We start from the raw sequence: 24,195 nt of genomic DNA, 5'->3' as shown, positions 1-24,195 counted from the left end.
AATTAAAAATTAAATATTGTACGTTAACTCTATTTTTGTACCATGATGGCTAATATTGAAATGTATTTGTAAAAAAATAAATGACACAGAAACATTAGAAATAGAGAGCACGTGTGAAGTTTAAATATTACCTTCTATGTCGCTTGTTACTGTAATCTCTTCACTCAAATCACTGCGACCCACAGCATTCTCAGCCAATAGATGAAAGTGGTATTCAGTGGCCGGAAGTAGATTCTTCACCACCACGTTAGTGTGTGAGGCTGGAATTATCATCTCTTTCCGGTTTTGGTGGTCGTGATCTAAACGTATGAATAATTAAAGTCGAAAATTCATTGTTATGGGCTTTGTTATTGATGACATTTCAGACTCTACACTGTGTTCGATTTTTACGTAATAGATATAATAAATATCCTGAAATGTCATTTACTTCGAAACTCAGATTATCTGTAGCTAAATGATGCTACAACAAAACAATTTTTTTTTAATATGTCATCATTGCATAACTTTTCGTTATCGACATAATAATTGCTCGGAGGTTTCATGTTCCAGTAAATACAATAATTTTCATAAATTTAACATATGGGGAAGTAGCCTATTTATTACACAGGAAAAAATATATTTCATTCTAAACTTTAATAACAGTAGTTGTTCGTGTTTTTATACACTTTTATTTTGATACTTAAAAGATTCAGTACCATGTCTCAGTTGTAAAGTGTTGCACATAGTGCGTTTAGAAATAACCTGTAAAGTGGTTATTAGAGTTTTCTAACATATGTGCTTAATCATTCTATTCATCTATTATAATGCTCAAGAAACGCTTATAAAAGCTGTTAGTATTATATGAAGAAGAAATGTTTACCACGTTTTATTACATCTGTGAATATTTATGACTTTACTTCTTATTTGAAATGTTATAATATTTTAGAAAACATTTGTGATTGTTTAACATAAAGCTACACCATTTGTCATCTGCTTTGTCTCCGCTGCAGGGATTTAATCCAGATGTTTATTGTTAAAAGCTCTCCTCTCAAATTAATCTTTGAGCCGTCGGGTAAATTTATAAAAATGTACATATTTCATGTTCTAAAACTTGTATAGCAGAAATTATTCGTTTTTTAATATACTTTTACTGTAAAATGTAAAATATTCTATACATGTCTCAGTTGTGAAATATTATATATAGCTCGTAGACGTTTAGACAAATAAAATGAAGTAAAATATGTTTATATATGCACACAGAACCTCACAAACATTATCCTACCTCCTTCACTCCGGTATATCAAAATAAAGCGTGTGATTGGACTGTTTCCTGAGTAAGGGGCTGACCAGAACAACGTTATTTTTCTACTTCCTACCTGCTCTACTCTGATGTTAGATGGCCTGTCTGGAGGTTCTTAGAAAGAAAATCACAGCATATACGGTTTTGTCTTTAATAAACCAGTAAAACTTAAGTACATACTTGCTGTAAGCTTAAAAAATGAAAATAAGCATCTCAACCTCCTCTTTGAACACCATTTCACTCGAATTACCTATTTGACGTGGCTTTAATCATATACAAACAACTCGTTCAATTCATTATTGTTTATTAAGAGTTACTTTAGCGGGTGACAAGTTTATTTCTCTAAAAGATTTAAACGAAATTGTTACAAGTGCACACTTAACATTGTTTGATAGAATAAAATTCGTCCACGTTGCTGATTGATTCTCTGCAGTATTGAATAATAAACTTATTTTGCCCGACATGGCCAGGTGGGTTGAGGCGTTCGACTCGTTATCTGAGGGTCGCGTGTTCGAATCCCGGTCGCACCAAACATGCTCGCCCTTTCAGCCGTGGGGGCGTTATAAATTGACGGTCAATTCCACTATTCGTTGGTAAAAGAGTAGCCCAAGATTTGGTGGTGGGTGGTGTTGACTCGCTGCTTCCTCTCTAGTCTTACACTGCAAAATTAGGGACGGCTAGCACAGATAGCCCTCGTGTAGCTTTGCGCGAAATTCAAAAACTAAACAAACTTATTTACATTTTTAATGCACAATACAGCTCATATCAAGAAACGAATCTTACTAACGGATGCTTTCAACAACAATTCATCATTTCAGACCCGTAGTTTAGAATGGGTTTAATTTCCATAATGTTATGTTTACTAGCCCATAGTGTATATCTTCTACACTAGGAGTTCTCTATATTTAAACCGTAACGGAAAAATTTATATTGGAGGTATCTTAGTGACCGATATGTTCAACCTGAAAGGAACCTATGCGACACACGAGTTAACTGGCCACCTCAGATACTCCGAAATTAAGTTGTAGTAATTCCCAGTTAAGATCTGCTTAGAAGGTAGACGTTAATCAATCAGTACCATCCGTCAATAACACTATTAAACGAATAGCAGCATTAACTATCACAGTTATGACTAAAGGTGCAAAGCGTGTAAATCAAACCTTAGACCTCTTGCTAACCACTGGTCTATTCTCCTGTATTCTCTTTTCGTGTTCTCTACTCAGGAAAGGAAGGACAAGATTCAACACAAACACATTGTAGTTTTTGAAATTAAAGCATTATCATTATTACTGTCCCATATCTTAGTTATCAACATTGCTTTATCATGTTATTCATCTGAAATTAATAGATAATACTAAAATTACAAGTTGACGATAAACAAATACATAATATTACATATTTATTTCATTAATCTTAATGAGAGACTGGCGAACGAGGATTAAGACTGATAGATAGTGTATCCCCACCGCAATGTTCGTCCTACTTCTAAGTCACCTCCACAACTTAAGGTACAATTTATATCCCACGTTATAGCCTGTACCTTGGGAATCCTTTCAATGGGTGCAACGTTTTTGTTTTTAATTTTGTCTTGTATTTCTTTATAACAAACTAATATTATAATATTGTATAAAACAATAAACATGAAACATTGAAAAATATAATGTAATATGGTGGTGAAGTATTTAAGAGCTTAGACGAAATCACAACTGGCGATAAAAATTGTTTATATATGTGTATGTGTGTGCATATATATATACACACACGTGAACATTAATTCATTGTTACCAATAGTTTCAAATAATCTATATATATATGCGAACCATATGTATTAAACAATTAAAGTGTATACAATGAAAAAGCACTGATTTCACAATTTACCTTGTACAATGATTTGTATATTCATTTCATCACTCCAAAATTATTTGAACCTAAGCAAGTGAATAGTGAAGAATCTCTCCTGTCCGCCGACAGTACTTGAAGTTGTGATATCATACCATCATTGGTTAGAGACTGGGTAATATCATATCTAAAATAAAAATATGTTCTTCGTGACAAATTGTTTCATTACAGCATTATTTACAGAGTATAAATATCTCGTAAATAAACACGGGAGAAAAACAGTTGTCTTTAGACATTCTGAAATAGTGCATTTAAAAAGACCGTGTAGTGCTCTAAACTAAATCATTATTAACGAATAAACAAGTTTATTTTTGAGATCAAAATAGTGAACTAAGCTGTAGGATTTAACTTTTAATGTTAATTTTGTTGCGATTCCTCGAGTTCACACAATTTTACAAACACATTGGTTGCTTTTCTAAACATATTAACTCTTATTTCAGAAATAAAAATTAATATTGCTAAAAATCACTTTGTTACAAAGGAAACAAAACGTCATCAAAACCGAAAATAGTGACTTCCGGTCACAGGAAATTTATTTAATTATCACTAGGCCTAAATTCAATTTATAATTTTGTAAAGTAATCTATAGCGAAATGTTCAAAATTAACAGTATACTGAAGCAGTACTTTTGAGATTATTAATAATAAAAATGTGATTTAATGTTAAATTGCGGGCCATTTCAGTCGATGGGGCGTTATAATGTTACGATCAATCCCACTATTCGTTGGTAAAAGAGTGGCCTATGAGTTGGCTATGGATGGTGATGACTAGCTGCCTTCCCTCTAATCTTACACTACTAAATTAGGGACGGCTAGCACAGATAGCCCTCGTGTAGCTTTGTGCGAAATTCAAAAACAAGCAAAAAAACAATGTTAAATTGTTGTAACGTCAGAGTCTGGAGATGAGAAATATCGCTTACTTTAATAAAGCAAATACTCCCTAGTGTACATATTGGTTCATACAGATACCACGTAATGTGTTTTGTGAAAGTTATACACTCTTCTTTTACCTTCTGTCAAACCGGAAATCTAAATTATCTCCATCCTTTTTCCACTGGACCGTCAAAGGGTGGTCGCCGAATATTTGACATGTTATTTGAAGAAGGTGACTTTTCCGTATCGTTTCTGCTTTAAATTTATTTACAAAGTAGGCAGGGACTATATTTATGGAAATTAAAAAACATTGTTATACATTTACACAGTAGACAGACACCATATTTATGGAAACTAAATATGCTTTTACGTTTACAAAGAAGGAAGTCACTGTACTTATGGAAACTGAATATACTGTCATACGTTTACAGTGTCGTGACGCACTAGTTTTATATCTTACATTTAAAATATAAAATACTAAATCCACTGGTAAGTTAACAAAAATTGCACAATTATACGTTATACGTTCATAAAAAAAGTCAAAATTCTTAATAAGACATTGTAGCAGTGGGCGTTCACGAAATGGCATTCATTTCAATAAGATAAAGACACTAACTTTCTAGATAAGTACCAACCTATTAGGAGATCGTACAATAATTTTGATAGTTCAGAACAAAATTAAAATATATTTGTATTCATTCTTTTATAACGTCACCAGCATGAAGCATAAAGACACGTGATCGTACCAGTTAAAACTGCTATGTATATTTTCATTTCCTTTTGGATGGCATAATAATTGCATATTATGTTCTTAAAGTTGAATAAAATTCTTAAATATTATTTCACCCTGAATATTGTCACTATGAACTTATTAACAAAATCAAACCATGAATACTTCAAATAGAAAAATAAAAAAACGACCTTTTATTCGTAGTTTCACCACTGCGCTGATTCCAGGCCCAATTCCATTGATCGCCTGGCACATGTAAAAACCTGCATCGTCTTTCTCGACTTTCCGAATGGCTAGAGAACCATTCGTTACAACATTGATGTGTGCATTTGTGCGTAAGGAGACGTAGTCGCTGGAAACAGATCCTGAAATGTAGGGCAACAAACAAAGGCCTAAGAATTACGCATGAACTTCATCGTTAGATCCAATTGACGTCTAATACTTTTATATTAAGAAACAATTGTTCGTTTTGGTTTAGAAATGAAATAGACAAAATTGACATCATCAGTTCCAAATCTTGTTTGGTTTATATGTATAGTGGTAAATATTTGAGGCCTACTTTATATATTTCCTTTGTTCATACAATCAATACTGATGAGCCGAGAATTTGGTAAAACTGGTCTGTTGCAATAGGAGTAGCGAATTAAAAAATACATTAGGCTTCTCCTTTACCTTTTCTTCACTCAAATTCATTCTTAGTGAAGAAAATAAATCAACAAATTAACAAAAATAATATTCGTAGTTGTTTGTTACATGATGCTAAACCTAAATAATGATTCATTAACATTGCTGATTTAAAAATAAAAATATAAAGAGGCCCTGTACGTATTTCTTTGTTTTATTTTTCATTATGTACATTTTAGAACCTGTTAATAAATCGAGGTCCGGCAGGGCCAGATGGGTTAAGGCGTGCGACTCGTAATCCGAGGGTCGCAGGTTCCCATCCCCATCGCGCCAAACAAGCTCGCCATTTTAGCCGTGGGGGCATTATAATGTGACGGTCAATCCCACTATTCGTTGGTAAAAGAGTAGCCCAAGAGTTGGCGGTGGGTGGTGATGACTAGCTGCCTTCTCTTTAGTATTACACTGCTAAATTAAGGACAGTTAGCGTAGATAGCCCTCGAGTAGCTTTGCGCGAAATTCAAAAAAGAAACAAACAATAACAAATAGAACAATAAAATAGTCTCTTTTTATAAATTAATATCAGTTTAGAATACAAAACCGCATAATAAAAGTTCTACAAAATTAAAAAAATATATATAAATATTTCATTAATATTTTGTAACGGGATGAATTTGCCCGCTCTTAAAAATCGTTGTTTAAAAAAAAACAAATTGTATTATTTCATTAATGTATTTTAACGGAATGGATTTAACCTATCTTGAAACTGAACCGATATTAAGAAACCTAATTTATCAACATGATACTCATATTTCATTTCTACTTCTGGTATTGGCAAAGTTAAACATTATTCAGGACTGATGAAATTAATGCATTTGGTTGTTTGATTTGCTGTAATACAAGTTAAACATTAGACAATGTCAAGAGGAATATCTTTTTCCTACTGAAGTAGATGTTGGACATATACAACTATTTTAGTTTAAGTTTAATGCAAGTGTTATAATTTTGATAGCTTGTATAACACAGATGTCATATTTATTTATTTTTGGAAGCACTATTTTATGTTCGATTTCTTTGCAACATGTTGTTAAAACTTTCTCAGTTCCTCATTAGTTTAACTGGATATTATTTACATTAGAAAACCTAGTATTGTGTGGAATGTTTTAGACTTCTGTCGGGGTCGGGTTATTTAGTTCCAGTTCTAAACTGCGTGATAGTGAACTTAGTGATAAAAATGTATAGTGGCGATTTTTAAAGTGAAATTATCGTAGGCTATATTGTAATAACAGAATAGAGAAAGATAATTTGTGTTGTAAATTGTTTTAAAGTAAATGAACCAGATATGTGAAATTTGAAGAAAAAAGACAATTATTTAAAGCTCTAGGTACAGCTGTGGTAGCCAACAGTGTAAAGAACATGCGTATAAACGTTTGATTTATTTTAATGTACTATTTTAAAATAAGCAGATTGTGTTGCTGTTTTTTATTGTCGAAATTTATCGCTAACAAGTCACGGACACCTAATATAAAGAATCCAGCCTTACAAAACTTGACAGTAGAATACTGAAAAGCTGTGAAAAGTCAAGGTCTCTTAATTTGTATGTTGTTCACGAGATTTTAAATAGCTATGATGTTTAGTGTTAATCAGCATATTTATAAGAACATTTCGATTAAACCAAGATATCTCAGATACTGATTGCGTTTACTTGAGAATGTTAACATTTACTCTAAGAACTTATATTAAAGCCTGTTTTCTAAACTTTACACTTTTATTTTGTTTTGTTTTTTTACTTACAAAATGGAAAATATGTAAATACCTTTAGATTTCCTCCAAGTTATTCCTGGTTTGGGGAATCCGTCAGCTTGACAGTCAATAATAACATCACTATTTAAGATGGCCGAGGTATCCCTGGGCTCATTTATCCATCTAGGTGGCGCTGTGACAAAATTTAATATTTTTGTATTTCTTTTAAAACAATATTGACAACGTTATGAGATGTACCAGGAGCGCTAGGAAATCACCGAGTTTTACTTTTCGTAAGGCAGTCGTACTAGGTTGTTAGCAACAAACATATTTCAGTAATGTTGAGATGTGTAAGCCATCAAACATCACCTCTGAATCAAGTCCTCACTAACTGAAACATTTTCCCATTATTCCACGCGACTTAACGTACTTTTACAAATTAGTTGCATCAGGGATATGTATGTTGTGTCCAGTGTAAGGATCATATCTCGAATTTTAGTGTTATAAGCCCTCTAACTTACTGTTGAGTCACCGAGAAAATAGCAGTGAAATAAAATTCCTTAACTTCTGATACCTCTAGTTTATACATGTCTTGTAGTATTTCTTAAAATGCATTTTGTAAGTAACATTTTGAGTCCCTACTCTGTCAATGTCACAATAATTGGTGGCCTGGAACGGCCAGGTAGTTAGTGGTCTCAACTCGTAATCTGAGCCCCCGTCATACCAAGCATGCTCGCCCTTTAACCGTGGAATTGTTATCAAATTCAATCATTCCCACTATTCATTGCAAAAGAAGTAGCCTAAGGATTGGCGGTGAGTGGTGATGACTAACTGCTTCTTCTCTAGTTTTACACTGCTAAAATAGGGACGGCTAACGGAGATCACCTTCTCGTAACTTTGCGCGAAATTAAAAAACAAACGCTAATTGGTGTCTTTGCATGAAAGACTCAAAAGTGACAAGTGTGCTAGTAGTATATGAGCATCATATATTATATATGTATATATAAACTATATCATTTATTTATTATAGCAATCAGTCTTTTCTTTTTACTCAATCGATTTATTGTAAAACACTTTTAGTTGCAATATATTGTGATTCAGTTAGAGATTTTGCACTCTATTAACTGGCGGATTTAAGGTTACGTGGGTTCAGGAACTAATAAGTTTTGTAAGTATCTATTTATCAAATGGAAAACAATGCTTTGTTTGACAAATTTTAGGAACCACCATCTGAAGCAGCTAAAAGAGAACTCAGTATTAAGCTTATCCTGTTGTATTCTTATGGTGTTTCTTCATAGAAAGTCTTACTTAACCCTAAGTTTTAGAATAAAAATTAAAATATTTTGAAAATAATAGTTTTCAGCTGTTTAGACTACCAAGAGTCAACTGTTGCATTGTTTGTTTTTTAAATGTTACATAACACTTACATAAGTTACTTTCTATTAAGGTTTTTGGAATGTTTTTTGGTTTCACAAAACAAAAAGATTATACATTTTAAAATAGAATACTTAAAATTATCCCTTGTTTGTTACACAATGAGTTGTCTATTCCCTAACAAGTATTGAACTGTTTTATATATATATATATATAGCGTTCTAAGTCCTCAGACTAATCGCTGAACCACAGATTGCAAAGTTAAAAATGATAAATTATTGATTACCATATTATCAAGTGAGATAATCGTTAGTTTGGGCAAGTCATCTGTTAATTGGCCCGAAATGTTGGTCAAATTTAGGCGGTGCCACACAATCATCTTGGTTGATCACATGGTAAGCAATTGCTTAATTAATTCTACCAATTTGTTTCAAAATACACAACACACCCTTTATCTCTGCATGTTTAAAAATAATAAGCATTACACATTACACCTAAACATTAAGCAAAAACATTAAATAAATTTATGAACTCTTAAAATATTTTAAGCCATACCATAAATTACCATTCGGGCAGTATAATTGGTTGATGCTGCAATATTTTGGGCCACACAGGTATAGTTGCCACCATGTTTTAATTGGAGTTGTGGAAAGGTTAAGAACGTAGAAAATTCGTCAATTGCTGACTCAATGATTCCAAGATGTGGAGGGATTGCTTTTCCATTTTTTAACCAAGAGATTTGGATGGGCGTATCTCCCTTGGTAACGGAACAAAGAATTCTAGATCGAGAACCATCTTCTAACCCCGTTGGGATGGTAAACGGCTCAATATTAGGAGGAACTGTAACGTGTAGATAACAGCATAAAACAAAATAATCTATTATAATATCTACATTTTAAACACATTCAGACTTTTTAATGACGTAAAAACTAAGATTATTTATGCATTTAATCAACTTAAATAAATCCAGTTAAGAAAAGAAATACTGCTTTATTAACTAGTGTTGTATGGCTTTAAAAATATCTATTTTGAAAGAAAAATGATAATCGTACATCATAAGTTGATACGTGTAAATGGTATGAATTAGGAAAAAAAGCAAAGACTTAAATATACTAGTTTCACTAAACATCTGCCTGGTTCTTATTCTTACAGTAAGATAAATCTGTGGCAATTTTAATTTGTGGCTATAATTTAATACTCTGAAACACTCATAATTCCGTTACTGCTATTTATATAGTTCCAGTTCTGAGATTATCCGAGAAATAGCTTAAAATAATTTGTTTCTAATATGATTGATTAATACATAAAATTCAAGGCGACTTATTAATTAAGCAATTAGCTGATGTAGTTTAATCATCTTCTATAATCGATCGACATTAGCTTGTAATGTTCCATCTGCTCTTTCAAATCACACGTACCTGTATCACAATATCTAAAGTCAACCTTGATAATTATGCGATATTAATCACTCAAATATAAACAAATTATAATTTCAACTGAAACTATTCATTTTGTTGTTGTTGTGATTATTGTAGACAGTTTCCTGTGAAGTTTCGAGTTCAAATGATAATTTTAATGGCACTTATGGTATTTATTTCCGAATAAAAATTATCTATTGGAAAGAAAGGGCTGTATTAGGAAAAATAATAATCTGTTATTCATATTCAAGTGAAAAATACGGAAAATAAATACAACTAAACTTGTTAAAATAATTATCCAGACAAATTAGTAATAACCATATTGTATTTATTTACAATATTCTGAGACTTATTGACAGTCATATTGCTTACTTAAAACGTCGACAAACATTTTTCCATGACCTCGCTGACCCTTTTGATTCCTTGCTGTACATGAATATTCTCCTTCATCACTACGCTGGTCTACATTTCTTATGATTAAACTTCCGTTGCTGAAGGCCCTCTGACGGTGATTGTAAGGTATTCGTCTGCCATCTATATATTAAAATGTAACACTATGTAGTCATATTCACCAATGCGTTAATAATGAAAAAAAATTAGGTGACTAAATATTTCCTTTTTATATTCTCTAACATATTCTGTAACTCTGAGATGAGCTAACTTATGCCAAGAACTCCCCTGATGATAATTGTTCGTACACCCTTGTGCACTTTAATTGAAACAAATGGTCAATTTACAATATTTTCAGCATGGCGGACGGTGTAGGCTCGCTGGACCCGCTGATTTCCTTTAATAGTCATTTTTTCACACAGACGGCGTCATTAGTCGTGTTTAGCAGTACGGTCGAGCTATTTTTGGGATATATGACGAAATTTTGAAGAATATTACATTATTCGAAATTGCTTTAGAAGGGCAAGGAGACCTGTCAAAAAACAACTTCTTGTCAACTCAATGAATTAAAAACGGTATCAATGGGGTCTGAAATACAAGAACTGGACGCAAGAACAATGGAGGAAGGTGTTATTCAGTTACAAGACTCATTTCTTCGTACAGGGTCAAAGAAGTCTGTATATTCGCACATCTCCAAGTGAGAAACTTCGAGAATCTCACATCAATCAGTTCGTAAAACATCCCTTGAAGGAGATGTTTTGGGGCTTTTTCATCTACTATGGTGTCGGAGGCTTATATATCGTAGGAGGTATGATGTGAAGACCACAGTACATCAAAGTTTTGCAGATAAGAGTCGTTCCAGAATTGAAAAAGAGATTTCCAGATGGATCTGGCATTTTTCAGCAAGATCTGGCTCCGTGCTACACATCAAAACTTGTGAAGAATTTTGACTACAACGCAAATAAAGGTGCTGGGATGGCCTGGAAACTCTCCGGACTTAAATCCTATTGAAAATCTTTGGGTTATTTGTAAAGAAAACTTTGTGGAAAAGACTGTACTACGAATGATAAGCTAATTGAGGCCATAATTGAGGTGTGATACCGCGATCCAAAAATTAGTAAAGATTGCAGTCAACTCGTGGACTTGATGCCAAAGCGGATTAATGATCTTCTGAAAAATAAAAGCGGTCATATCATTTATTAATTTATGAGTAATTTTTGGATTCTCAGAAATAAAACGCAAAAAATTGAAAAATTCGTAATTTTTCGTCTTGTTTCAATTAATTCGCACAAGGGTGTAGTTTGTTTGATGGGAATGGAGAATAAGTGTAACATTCTTGATTGAATTTTAAATTAATAATGTGCAAGAAAAATATATTAATTTGTTTATTTAAGCAGAGAAAAGTTACAAGTTATCATTGTTTGGGTTTCATGCGAATCTGTAATAAACTCACTGTGTTCCCAGCTAATTTCTTCTACAGGATAGCCTGAAGCTGGACATCTTGTGTAAAACGTTCGTCCTTCCACAGCTGTTGTGTTCTTCATCGGTCGGACGAACGGTGGTCCAATCACATTTATTTTTTCTCGGTTAAAGACACTTCCAACGTCATTTGTTGCCTGGCATTTATAATAACCACCGTCTTCTACCCGGACATGCGTCACGTTAACGTAACTTACTACTTCTGCTTTGGAAGTCACAAAGTCGCCCACAGAAAATCGAACATGTCCAGGTATGGGATAACCATCTAGAGTCCATCGGACTTCCGGAAGTGGGTTTCCGAATGCTATGCACTTCAAAGATAACATTGATCCAGGTTCCAGGGTGACAGATCTAAAGGATTCCTTTAATGTTGGAGCAATATCTGAAAAGTCCAGGATAGAATTGCTCGTTAAGAAAGAAACAGCCAATAGCATTGATTCTTACAGTGCTAAGTTGTACATTCACAAGTAATATTTGAACTAATTTCTGGTGGGCACTTTAATAAGTTTGTTTTAAATTTCGCGCGAAGCTACTCGAGGGCTATCTACGCTAACCGTCCTTAATTTAGCAGTGTAATACTAGAGGGAAGGCAGCTAGTCATCACCACCCACTGCCAATTCTTAGGCTACTCTTTTACCAACGAATAGTGGGATTGGCCGTCACATTATAACGTCCCCACAGCTGAATGGGCGAGCATGTTTGGTGCGACCGGGATTTGAACCCGCGACCCTCCGATTATGAGTCGAACGCCTTAACACGCTTGGCCATGCCGGGCCTCGCTTTAATGAGATTCACGGTAAAGCATTTTTAATTCATCAATTAAAATTTAACAATCTTCTTAATAAGGCCCGGCATGGTCAGGTGGTTAAGGCACTCGACTCGTAATTTGCGAGTTCGAATCCCCGTAGCACCGTTGGGACGTTATAATATGATAGTCAATCCCACTATTCGTTGGCAAAATAGTACCCGAAGAGTTGGCGGTAGGTGGCGATGACTAGCTTCTTCCTTCTAGTCTTACGTTGTTAAATTAAGAACGGCTAGCGCAGATAGCCCTCATGTAGGTTTGCACGAATTTCACAACAAGCAAACTATTTAATAAAACGTTAACATTTTAACTAACTTTCCTGCTAAAGTTCATTTTTTTAATAGAACGGCATAGTATTATTTTTCTTTTTAAAATTAGACATCAAACTTTAACCTTCAAATCTGAGTGAACATTCCCTTGAATAAGATTGAATGCAATATAATATTTCAGCTATAAGTTGAATAAAGTGTAACTTTACAGAGATAAGTTAGTTTTCTTTCGAGCAAAACGTAATACTTTTGCTAACCTCCCATAGTACTTTTATCAATCTCCAATTTGAATAGAGTCGTCACTTAAACAAACTGCAACAAAACTACTAACCTCCTAGTTTGAGTTCAGCTGTTCCTTGAGCACAGTCCTTGTCATTACACACAAAACACTGATAAAGACCTTTATCTTGCCTTCGTACCTGACGTATTTCAAGAACTGTTTCAGACACAAAATGTACTCTCCTGTTTACGTGTGTTAGGTGCTCGAGATCCTTCTTCCACGTGAGAAAAGTCACTGGCTGTCCTGAAACGTTGCACTGGAAGACAGCAGACTTACCAACGTCAACGGTGTGTACCACGGGAACGACACTGACACGAAGGTTCTCTAATGTTAATGAATTGAAAAGAACATTTACTGAGAGACAGATAAAAATAGTCCTTTTTTACATCTTAATCAACAATAAAACTAATTTCAGTAAACGACTTCTGAGAGAATACAATTTTTTCGACAGATTAAAAATGGCGGTGTTCAGAAAGTAAGCCTACATCTTCAGTTTAAAGGTTGCGTATCTTATAATTCAAATATTCGTAGCTGTAAAGAAGCTTATGCAACTAATAAAATTGTTGAGACACTTGAATAGTAAAAATGAATATAAGTTACAGAAAAAGAGTGAAACAGAACATAGAAAAACATCACTATGTAAAAAATAAAGAAGAAATATTAAGTAAGAAAAGAGACAAGTAAGTGTAAATCTTGCTGTAGAGAACTTTATCAGTGTGGTGGTATGACGTCAGCTAAACGTCAGCTAAAGTTTGTTTTTCATATTGTCGGCCTCTAGGGTTTAAAGCATTCTCGGCATAGCCAAGTGGGTTAAGGCGTTCGACTCCCAGTCGCACCAAACATACTTGCCCTTTCAGCCTTGGGGGTGTTATAATGTGACGGTCAATCCCACTATTCGTTAGTAAAAGAGTAGCCCAAGAGTTGGCGGTGGATGGTGATGACTAGCTACCTTCCCTCCAGTCTTACACTGCTGACTTAGGGACGGCTAGCGCAGATAGCCCTCGAGTAGTTTTGCGCGAAATTCAAAACAAGCAGAAAGCATTCTACTCTGTCTCGTCTGGTACAAAATATCTAGAAATTAGTTTGGTTGATTGCTAAATTGAAACTTACTGGATTATATGATCCGGACATTGATTATAAACATTTGTAATGCCGGACCGCTTAAGTTACTGTAGCTATACAGACCCAGAATCGTGTAGTGTAAGAACATAATTACAACAAATAATCAAAAACTTTTAAAATTTCGTTGACTTTTTAACAAAATAGCAGGAATATAATATAATATAATATAATATATATATATATATAATATAATATAATATAATATAATATAATATAATATAATATAATATAATATAATATTAGCGAGACGAACTGGAACGGATTACATTAATGATTACGATTTCTAAGCGCTTCGCTGTTTATTAAGCAAGTAAAAATTTCAAGTAAGAGGATGTGATAATGGGATAATTAGGAATAACGTGTTCACGAATTCGCGTCATTATTTAATGCACAACTTTATCACAGTTGTTGACACAAGAGAATAGCATGCCTGGAGTCACACAACAGTATGTGTTTTATGTACAATTAAAGTTTCCAGCTATTAAAATTAAGCAAGATTAGGCTCTATCTTTAAAGCAGTCGTAACTAGAATAGAAAATACTATAGAATATTTTAAAACTAATAATATTTCTAGAATTAGGAAATTTCTAAGTTCTGAATTTTGAGAGCTTCAAAAACCTCACTGAATGCTCTAATAATTGTATTTAATAATTTTTGAATTAGAAACAATGTGATCACTAACCTCTAACAATCAGGTTCACTTCTGTCTTATCTTGACCATTCTTGTTTTTCACCAAACAAGTATACGTCCCTGAGTCCTCTGGTGTCACTTTTCGTAATAATAGCGATCCTCCTATCTTAACCACACGAATACCAAGAACTACTGGCACCATCTTAGGGTAAATTTCGTCTGTGTACCGGTACCATCTGCAAAAAATCAGAATTACTATGAATAGTGCATGAGTAAAGTTATATATACATATGTGTGTGTGTTTTTAAATAACATCATAACTTATTTGGCATTTTAGGAAAATCCAGATACGAGAACCAGGTTTCAACTTTAACTCGGTTTCGTGTTTTCTTTTTCAATTAGGCAAGTCCTTGTTTGTATATTTCAATCCGTTTTGTTCCAATGGAGATTCGACTTCTTTTATTCCAACTTATTTAGGTACTTCAATTCCAAAGTACAATGTTATTATTTTTATTCCTTTTAATCCAGAGCAAATTTTGAATGATTTAATTATTTTTTGTTCCACAGTTCAAACGATGGTTTTCAACTACTTTGTTACATAAAAGTTGGAGACGTTTTACTACATTTTGTTCTAGAGTAAATTATGACTGCCTCAAACCATTTTGTTCCATCTTTCAAAATGCAGTTCACGCTAAAAGGCGCGTTATTAGTATTTTCCAAGGAAAACTATGAATGTGTCTATCAACTTATCTTATATTCTTCGAATATAAGAAATGGACAATTTCTAATACACTTGAACATGAAATACGAAAATTAATTTATTTTATTAATACTACTATTACATAATTGAACCAACTGATTTATTTATTTTATTAATACTACTCTTACATAATTGAACTAACTGATTTATTTATTCTATCAATACTACTCTTACATAATTTAACTAACTGATTTATTTATTTTATTAATACTACTCTTGCATAATTTAACTAACTGATTTATTTATTTTATTAATACTACTCTTACATAATTGAACTAACTGATTTATTTATTTTATTAATACTACTCTTACATAATTTAACTAACTGATTTATTAGTACTTCAATTTGATGTTAAACATTAAAACTGTAATCAATCCTTTCTTTTCTGTTCTAATGCTTCATACAAACTTTTTAAATCTTTTATAAACTCTATCGTTTAGTCGATACCTTTGTCATTTGTATAAAACCCATGTTTTGTCTTATTCCCTCTTTACAGTATATTATCCAATGTTTCGTTCTGTGTAAATTATTCTAACATAAATCACACATTTTTATATTCTTCATTTACTGGTATTCGTTTACTACTATTTCAGTTCCACGTCTTAGTACTGCTGTCTTTATCTCATATTTTCTTTTAACTTTTACTGTTTTAAAAACTGGTTTCACTTCTCTTCGAATATTCTCATACACTTCACTATATTTCTAATCTTTTATCTTACTCTATATTTTTTTTCTCTGTATTTCCTCAAGTCTTTTAATTCTTCTCATTTTGTCTTCTTTATTCCAAGAACTTCCAATGATAATATCTAAGTAACTGAACTGTTTTAGTGGTATTTCTTCCTTGGTTTCTAAACACCACTAATTAAGACTTTTTTTTCTTTCGTGTCTTTGTATCTATTGTCTTATTTGTGTACTCTTCTCTATATTTTCTTCTAAATTTGTTCTTTTCTCACTTTCTTCTGTATTGTATAACTAAACATTTTTATCTGTTTATATGCTTAACCTGTAATTTTCCAGTCTCGTCCTGTTTTAACTAGGGAATCAATCATTTTCAACATCATTTAAATATTATTCCAAGAATTTCTCTCTACTTTTACCCATATTGAGTTTATCACTGTTACAGCTTTAGTATTCATGTGTTTTGTAAATTTTTATCAATTAAAACTTAAGAAATAAAATTCCTAATACTTCAAGCTTTACTGCTTCTATTTCTTCTCTCTTCTAATACCATTTTTTTTCTTTCTTTAATAATAAACTTTTGCACCTCTGTCTTCTTAACATTTAACTTGTTCAGTGCCGTAGATGAGATCACTCGTGCAAGCCGATCGGTAACACAGTTTCACGAACGAGTTAATTCGTTTTCAATAATACCTAACTTCAACGCTAGATGTCAGCACCATACATGCATTTGACCTACTTACAAATTGTTTCACTTTCGATCCAAAATGGCGTCACGAAAAAGTTACAAAATGAGGAAACATTAAAGTTGTATTGTAGCAGCTGAAATACTTGGCAGTCAACAGGTTAATATCACCTTTTCTTAAAATAAGCATTTTTGTTGTATTGTTGTCAAATCTTGTATTTTCTTAATTTTCATCAATAACGACACTATATAATCAGAATATTTCAATAAGTAAAATATTGTGTTATACAATCTTATTTCTTCATACTAATTTTTCGTTAACTGCTTCTTTAAATTTAATATATATAAGTAACAATGTACTTACTTGGAATCTTTGTCTTACCGAATCACTCATCTGGGTTTTTCCTGTATAACCGTTTGTTTTTAAACTAAACAAGAAGCTACATACTCAGGTATCTGTGATCTATCTCTCCCTGACGCGTATCGACAAAACTCCGTTTCTAGTACTGGGAGTCTGTAGATATACCGTTGTGCCATTGAGAGTCCTATAATTATATCATCCAAGCCATCTCTACATAGTGAGTACCATTGCCTGAATGATACAATTACACTGTACAGTATTGTAAAGTGTTTCCTTTTATAACAATATCTATGTAATGACTGAGTCACAAGCTCTAGTAATGTCTGTAAATATTATAGTGAAGAAATTTGAATTTCTTGTGTTTTTTCTGGTTCGTTATCATGTAATAAAAGCGAAGAAGTTCATTGAGGTGACAAAGTTTCAAGTGAAGAGTCCACCTTCATAATTATTATTAATAAGTAACTCAAATATCATACTTCGGCTTTCTTACAGAAATTTGATGTTCTTTTAAAAGCTTAAGTAACAAGTAAAACATAAATTATCATCTAATGGTGGTTATCAACAAATATTACAGTTTAAACTTCACCGTATCTAAAAATTGGTTATAAATAAATCCTTGCTATATCTTCTGAAACACTGCATTAAAGAAAAGAAAGTAAACGTTGGGATGGCTAATTTCAATCCTTCAAAAATATTATAATATAATAGGAGAGATGGCACTTGCATCATCTTTACGTAATAGCACAGGCAAGAATTAACATATAGCAATATATATATATATATATATATATATGTATAACTATTCAATCATCACTGACTTTAATGTTTTCTATTTTTATCTGTTAACATTTTCCTACACTGTGTGTTTGTGTTATGATGTAGAGATGATGCAAATGGTATCGCTACTACATTGTTTGTATTGTCTTTGAAGGTTGATGTTAGCCATCCCGACATTTACTTCTGTTTTCGAAAAGTTTTTCTTTACTTGATTTTACATTAATTATCCGTTTATAGATTTCAGATCCTGCATTTATCAAATTACTTTTATCAGAGTGTTATATATAACATTAAATAATTTGTTTATGTTAATTAAATTAAAATACATACAGGTCTATGTAGAGTGCATACCATTGAAGCGTACATATATTTATAACTTGTATTGAACAATGCTGTTCTAACACTTTCTTGTCGTATTTGTTCTTCTCTCTACCTCAAAATTGGTCTACATCAACATTTTCTACTCTTATAGAAAACTTTCTCTTCTATAAATTATGTTTAATATTTTTGTCAAGCCTTCAATAATTTATACATATACATAAAAATTAATTTTTTTACTTTGTTATATCTGGCTGCTTTATTTTAAATTCGATTTTGCATTTTAATTTTGTCATTTGCTATTTCTTTCTCCTGTTTTAAATTATTAAGTTTCCATAAAATAACCCCTTCTTCTAAGGGGTAACACTTTTCGTATATTCTCTTTCTTTTTCTCCTGCATAGCTTTTCCCCAATTTTTTTTTCCATATCATGATAAATTCAGATTTCTTTCTCATTATTTCTATTTGTTTTTATTACTTTCTTTAACATTTCCCATAATGTTTTCTATTTTTCACACCTTTTTCAACCCCTCTCTCAATTTCTGCTATGTCAAACATGGTCGCCCTTTCAGCCTTGAAAGCGTTATAATTCCACTACTCATTGGTAGAAGAGTAGCCCAAGAATTGGCAGTAAGAGGTGATGACAAGCTGTCTTCCCTCTTAATTTTACACTGCTAAATTAGGGACGGCTAGCGCAGATAGCCCTCGTGTAGTTTTGCGCGAAATTCAGGAAACAGACAAACCCACCGCTCAGTTTTATTCTCTTGTGTTTTAATCTTTCTTTACAAGGTATATTTATTCTTTCAGTCTTTTTAATTCTTAATACCAATGTTCCATTTTGGTCCTTTCAATTATTTCTATTTTTGTTTCCACTTTATACTGAGAGACAGAGAGAATGTGTACTTCAAATCCTTAGGAAGTCATAGCATCCTGGCTATGATAAAACAAAACCATTATTACGGAGCATTGCTAATTACCCTCTTCAACAGTGATTTTTTTCAGGTGACGTGAAATGTAAATAATAATCGATTCAGTTTACTTTCACAAATAATCAGTTACAAAAGTTTGCTCTATATTTTATATTTCATAGCATTTCAGTTAAATATTAAGTGGCCAGGCATGGCCCGGTGGTTAAGGCACTCGACTTGTAATATGAGGGTCGCGAGTTCGAATTTCTGTCACACCAAACATGCTCACCCTTTCAACTGTGGGGGCGTTATAATGTGACGTTGTTAAAAGGCCCCCCGCTAGTACAGCGGTATGTCTCCGGATTTACAACGCTAAAATTAGGGGTTCGATTCCTCTCGGTGGGCTGAGCAGATAGCCCTTTGTGGCTTTGCTATACGAAAAACACACACACACACAGACGTTGTTAAAAGAGTAGCCCAAGAGATGGCAGTAAGAGGTGATGACAAGCTGTCTTCCCTCTTAATTTTACACTGCTAAATTAGGGACGGCTAGCGCAGATAGCCCTCGTGTAGCGTTGCACGAAATTCAAAAACAAAATATGCCAGTTCGGCATGACGAAGATTAGTGCTATCATCAAATAGACTGAAGTCACAGTTAATTTCACTAACATATAATAGCACAAAGGGTTGTATGATGTAGTTCCTACAATGTGTGACATTAATAGTAACATTCTACTGAATCAGTAAGTTTGTTTGAGCAATAGTGACTATTCCTGTCCAAACTGTGCTCCAGCTCTACTATATGTGTCGTGTTTCTACATGGATATGGAACTGTATCTTGTTGTATATTACGTTCAAGTAAGCATATTCCTGTTATCTGATTGGTGAAGAGATTGGCTCGACCACTAATGTGGAGCAGACTTACCTATAAAAATTATATTTCTCAACATATCATTGGTCTACAGGACATGTCATTGGTTTCATTGTTACTGTTAGAGAAAACAAATCCCATTGGTCATCTGTCTTACAAGCAAAAAATTTCTTTCTAACCATCTATATAACAATACCATGTTCACTTGTGATTTTCACTGTCTTATTTAACCTTGGATCAGACATACCTAGATCGTGGTGCGCCAGGAGGGAAAAATCAGTCGTTCGTCTTATCGAGGTGTGGGCAATAGATTGCCTTGTTGACGTGCTTAGACAATTATACCATTGGTTTAAAAGCCGTTTCGCATTATTCTTTTAGATCTAATCTCTAACCATGCTTTGTGAACAGCCTGAGTCACTTTAAATTCCGTGTTATACTGGAAAGTGATAACTAAAACATTATTCTGTGAGGATTCAATATATATATATATTATCACAGAACTTATGAGCAGTCATTTGCATTTCATATCACACAGCTGATCACCAAATACCTGATTTGCATAACAACGAACTGAGAGTGAGAATGGCTGACTTTATTCAAGCCACTCGTTTTGCCTTGTCATAGCTGTAGTATTATGAGCTCCTATTACCCCTTAATTGATTTGCACAGTGTAGTTCGTTTCTCCTAATAATGTCACAGAGACAACGTTCTAGAATACGTAATGAGTATTCCAAATCAATATTTTCCAGAATCCAACTAATTTGGTTATAGGGTACAATGTAGGAACTTCAGTCTACAGTTTTCAAAAGCACGGTGTGAGTGTTGCAAATGATTATGTTACAGAATACTCCGAGATCTATAAGCTTCAGAAATCTATGTTTATGAAAATATTTCTAGAAACCCACATGTAGGTTGGAGGTGGAAATCCTTGTGCAGCGCAGGGAAGAATCACATCTTGACCAATCTTAATGCCCACTCGAGTTTGACTGTGGTTGATTCTTGGTGGCCTGTTAGTGTTGTCATCTGGAAAAACAGAAAGAGGTATTTCTCTTGTACAATTACTATATTTTGTGTACTGGTGGTCTTAGAAAAAAATTTAAATAAAAATTTCAAATATATTTCTCGCCATTTGTTTCTGCTTTTTTGACCATCAGGATTGACAGCTCGTAAAATTACATGGGGCTCCGAGGCAGCGAGGAGGCTCAGTTTCCTCTGCGTTTGGATCAACGTGGTAACAAATTAGCCTTCAGAGTTTTACTGTTCTAAATGCAATAGATTCAAGTCTAACTGTGTCTAATGTCAATTCTAGCTTTCTAAAAGTCCACGTGAATCTGATATTTTGCGATTGAAATATATTGAATTATCAATACATATAGTAGTTGTTGAAACCGTAGTATCGTGGTGTAATACTACTGGTCATACAAGATGATACAAGACATTGAATCAAACTTTGCAAGGAATCATAATGGGGAAACTTGGCTACTGCTTATAACTTATTTAAGAAAATCTTTCAAATAATTCTGAAACTGAGATTGTTATAATATATTAAATCTGAAGCCATCGAATTACGTCTTGGAAAAGTAAAATATCAAAAGTTTTTCGTATAAACTCTATTTTCATGAAAATGTTGTTTATTGTTAAGTATAAAGCCATGGTTATCCAGAAAGCTAGCAATGTAAGTACTTAAACTTAGTGTTGAACTCTTGGGAGCGTCACACAAACGAATCCTTTAAAACAAACGTATCTGTTACTGTATATCTATCATGTTTATGAAGAAAATAAAAAAAAAGTCTGTAAGAAGTTACAAGTACGACCGCGTCTGAACAAACGTGACATATGACTAACAACATTGAATGGGGCAACATTTCTGGTCAAGTTCGATAGATAAGGTGATTGAAGTAAAATTTATATATGTATATGTTAAACTCCCCTATCTAAATTATCCATCGGTACCCCATTTCTACTTTTATATCTTGTAACACAAAAGTCACGAATCAACGACTTTACAAGACCACGTATTGCCTCAATTAATCAAATTGTCTTAAGATAGGTACTTCTCATATTTTATTACTTTATAATAATATAATTCCTTGAAAAGTAATACGCATTCGACACCAGTCGTCTTTGGCTTTTTATAAGTATCAAATGGATTACTTAAGACTTCAAGAGAAGCCAACTGACACGAATTGGTAAGATTTGTTTTCGCAACATTTCACTAAAATGAATGGGTGGGGTAAATATTTATGTTTATGACTGATGGGTAACTTATGTGTAGGAAATTTCGTACTCTGCCTCTTAACTATCCATTGGAACCACACTTGAACTTATATCGAATACATCCTTTAAGGTACAGTACAACTAAGAAAACACAAAGACGTTCGGTAAGTAGCTTATATTACTAAAATACATTTTTGGAACATACTTGAAATGTTTTAATCTAACTAATATTGCTGAAACAGATCAGTACCTGGAACTATGAGGGACCCATAAAATAACAGATAAATAAAAACAAGATTAGTTTTTTTCAGTTGGTACCTGATACCACTAACTTGCCAAAAGATTTACTCGATTTCACTTCTCCCTTCATGCTATTTCTTGTAATACAACTGTAAGTTGTGAATCCATCTTTGGCACAAGCATTTTGGATGTGTAGCTCCCCAGTTGGAAAGACCAAGTAGCGTCCTCCTGTGGTAAATTGGGAACATTATATTAATCAGAAATAAAAAAAATATACATGCATAACAAAATAACTATAGATTAAAAAAAAAGCACATTCGTAAGTAATGTTATAGTAATGATGATAAGTTAGTTAATGAATGCTCAACATATTACGAAACTAAGTGTTTGATTAATGTTAATATGAAAAAGAGTTTGTTAACCCTCACTTCCTGGTTATTTTCAGTTTGATGAGAAAGAGGGACTGAACTCAGTGCAAAGTTAAGCCGTTTTGTCTAGTAATATTGTGTTTGATGTTATAAATATAATGGCTGAGAATAATATAAAAACTGGATAAACTTTAGTCAAATACTTTACCTAATTTAATAAAGATACATGAAACATTCTGTGTAAAATACACACTAGTGTATAAACGATGGTTACATTTTTATCTTTCGTTTTATAAATAAACGTGGAAATATTTGAATAAAATAAATTAACCACATTTAGAAAATATCGCAAACAATATTTTAGTTATAATTCCAATTTTAGGCTGAAATGTGTTATCTAAATCTAGACTCTTGTCACAAAATAGAACCTTATTACTGAAATTAACTTTTGAAAATAATAATTAATTTTTATTCCAATGAATGTTACAATACCTGTCTCAAAATCAGATGTAATCTTCAGATTGTCCCCTCTCTTCCATGACGTCACTGTAACGTAATCCTTAACGAAACTGGGAATGTTACACCTCAATACTGCTATATTACTTTGAATTGAATATCCATTTACAACCTGAACGTCGTAATCCTGATGAACCACTGAAGAAAATGAAGTGTAAAGTTTAGTTAACAAAAAAACTCGATTTTAATATGGCTGAACTATCTAGACGTGTCTTGATCAACTAAAATTAGGGGTTCGATTCCTCTCGGTAAAAAACTCAGAAGATAGTCCAACGTGGCTTTACCATAATAAACACACACACACTCTTGATTAAATGTAATGGCCACTCAACAATTACTAAATTTCTTTGAGAAAAAACAGATTATAGGCTTCTAGAAGTTTGAGAAACTTATATATCAACTAGTCACAATAAAAGTCATATAACAGTACAGATAATTTAAAAAATACATTATCAGCTTCGATCAATTAACTATTAACATTATCAAAAAGTGCAACGATTCATCTTTACAGCAAATTCACATTGAATTCACTCTATTCAATTTAACCACGTCCGAATGGATACCATCTGCTAGACCTTTGCAAA

At 32.9% G+C, this 24,195-nt stretch overlaps 1 protein-coding gene across 3 annotated transcripts in view; it reads right to left on the bottom strand.

Annotated features, from left to right (window-relative positions):
- LOC143234138 (cell adhesion molecule Dscam1-like) overlaps window positions 1-24,195 on the bottom strand; it is a 99,602-nt gene that overhangs the window by 23,120 nt on the left and 52,287 nt on the right. Inside the window, exons 3-15 of one of the 3 annotated variants that reach the window (XM_076471238.1) lie at window positions 23,588-23,749; window positions 22,806-22,955; window positions 21,176-21,293; window positions 14,964-15,148; window positions 13,211-13,483; window positions 11,780-12,187; window positions 10,309-10,470; window positions 9,074-9,358; window positions 7,218-7,337; window positions 4,972-5,145; window positions 4,188-4,335; window positions 3,158-3,305; window positions 1,262-1,393 (exon numbers count right to left, since the gene is read on the bottom strand). In XM_076471238.1, the coding sequence (XP_076327353.1) occupies window positions 3,179-3,305; window positions 4,188-4,335; window positions 4,972-5,145; window positions 7,218-7,337; window positions 9,074-9,358; window positions 10,309-10,470; window positions 11,780-12,187; window positions 13,211-13,483; window positions 14,964-15,148; window positions 21,176-21,293; window positions 22,806-22,955; window positions 23,588-23,749 (2,312 nt within the window). In that variant the 3' untranslated portion in view covers window positions 1,262-1,393; window positions 3,158-3,178. Of the gene's footprint in view, window positions 1-131; window positions 300-1,261; window positions 1,394-3,157; window positions 3,306-4,187; window positions 4,336-4,971; window positions 5,146-7,217; window positions 7,338-9,073; window positions 9,359-10,308; window positions 10,471-11,779; window positions 12,188-13,210; window positions 13,484-14,963; window positions 15,149-21,175; window positions 21,294-22,805; window positions 22,956-23,587; window positions 23,750-24,195 lie in introns of those variants that run through there. The other 2 variants (XR_013018525.1, XM_076471239.1) reach the window with 2 other exon arrangements.

This window comes from Tachypleus tridentatus, chromosome 12 (assembly GCF_004210375.1).
Source record: "Tachypleus tridentatus isolate NWPU-2018 chromosome 12, ASM421037v1, whole genome shotgun sequence".
Taxonomy (NCBI): Eukaryota; Metazoa; Arthropoda; class Merostomata; order Xiphosura; family Limulidae; genus Tachypleus; species Tachypleus tridentatus.
Note: the sequence above shows the minus strand (reverse complement) of the source record. Positions and strands in the feature narration are given on the sequence as shown.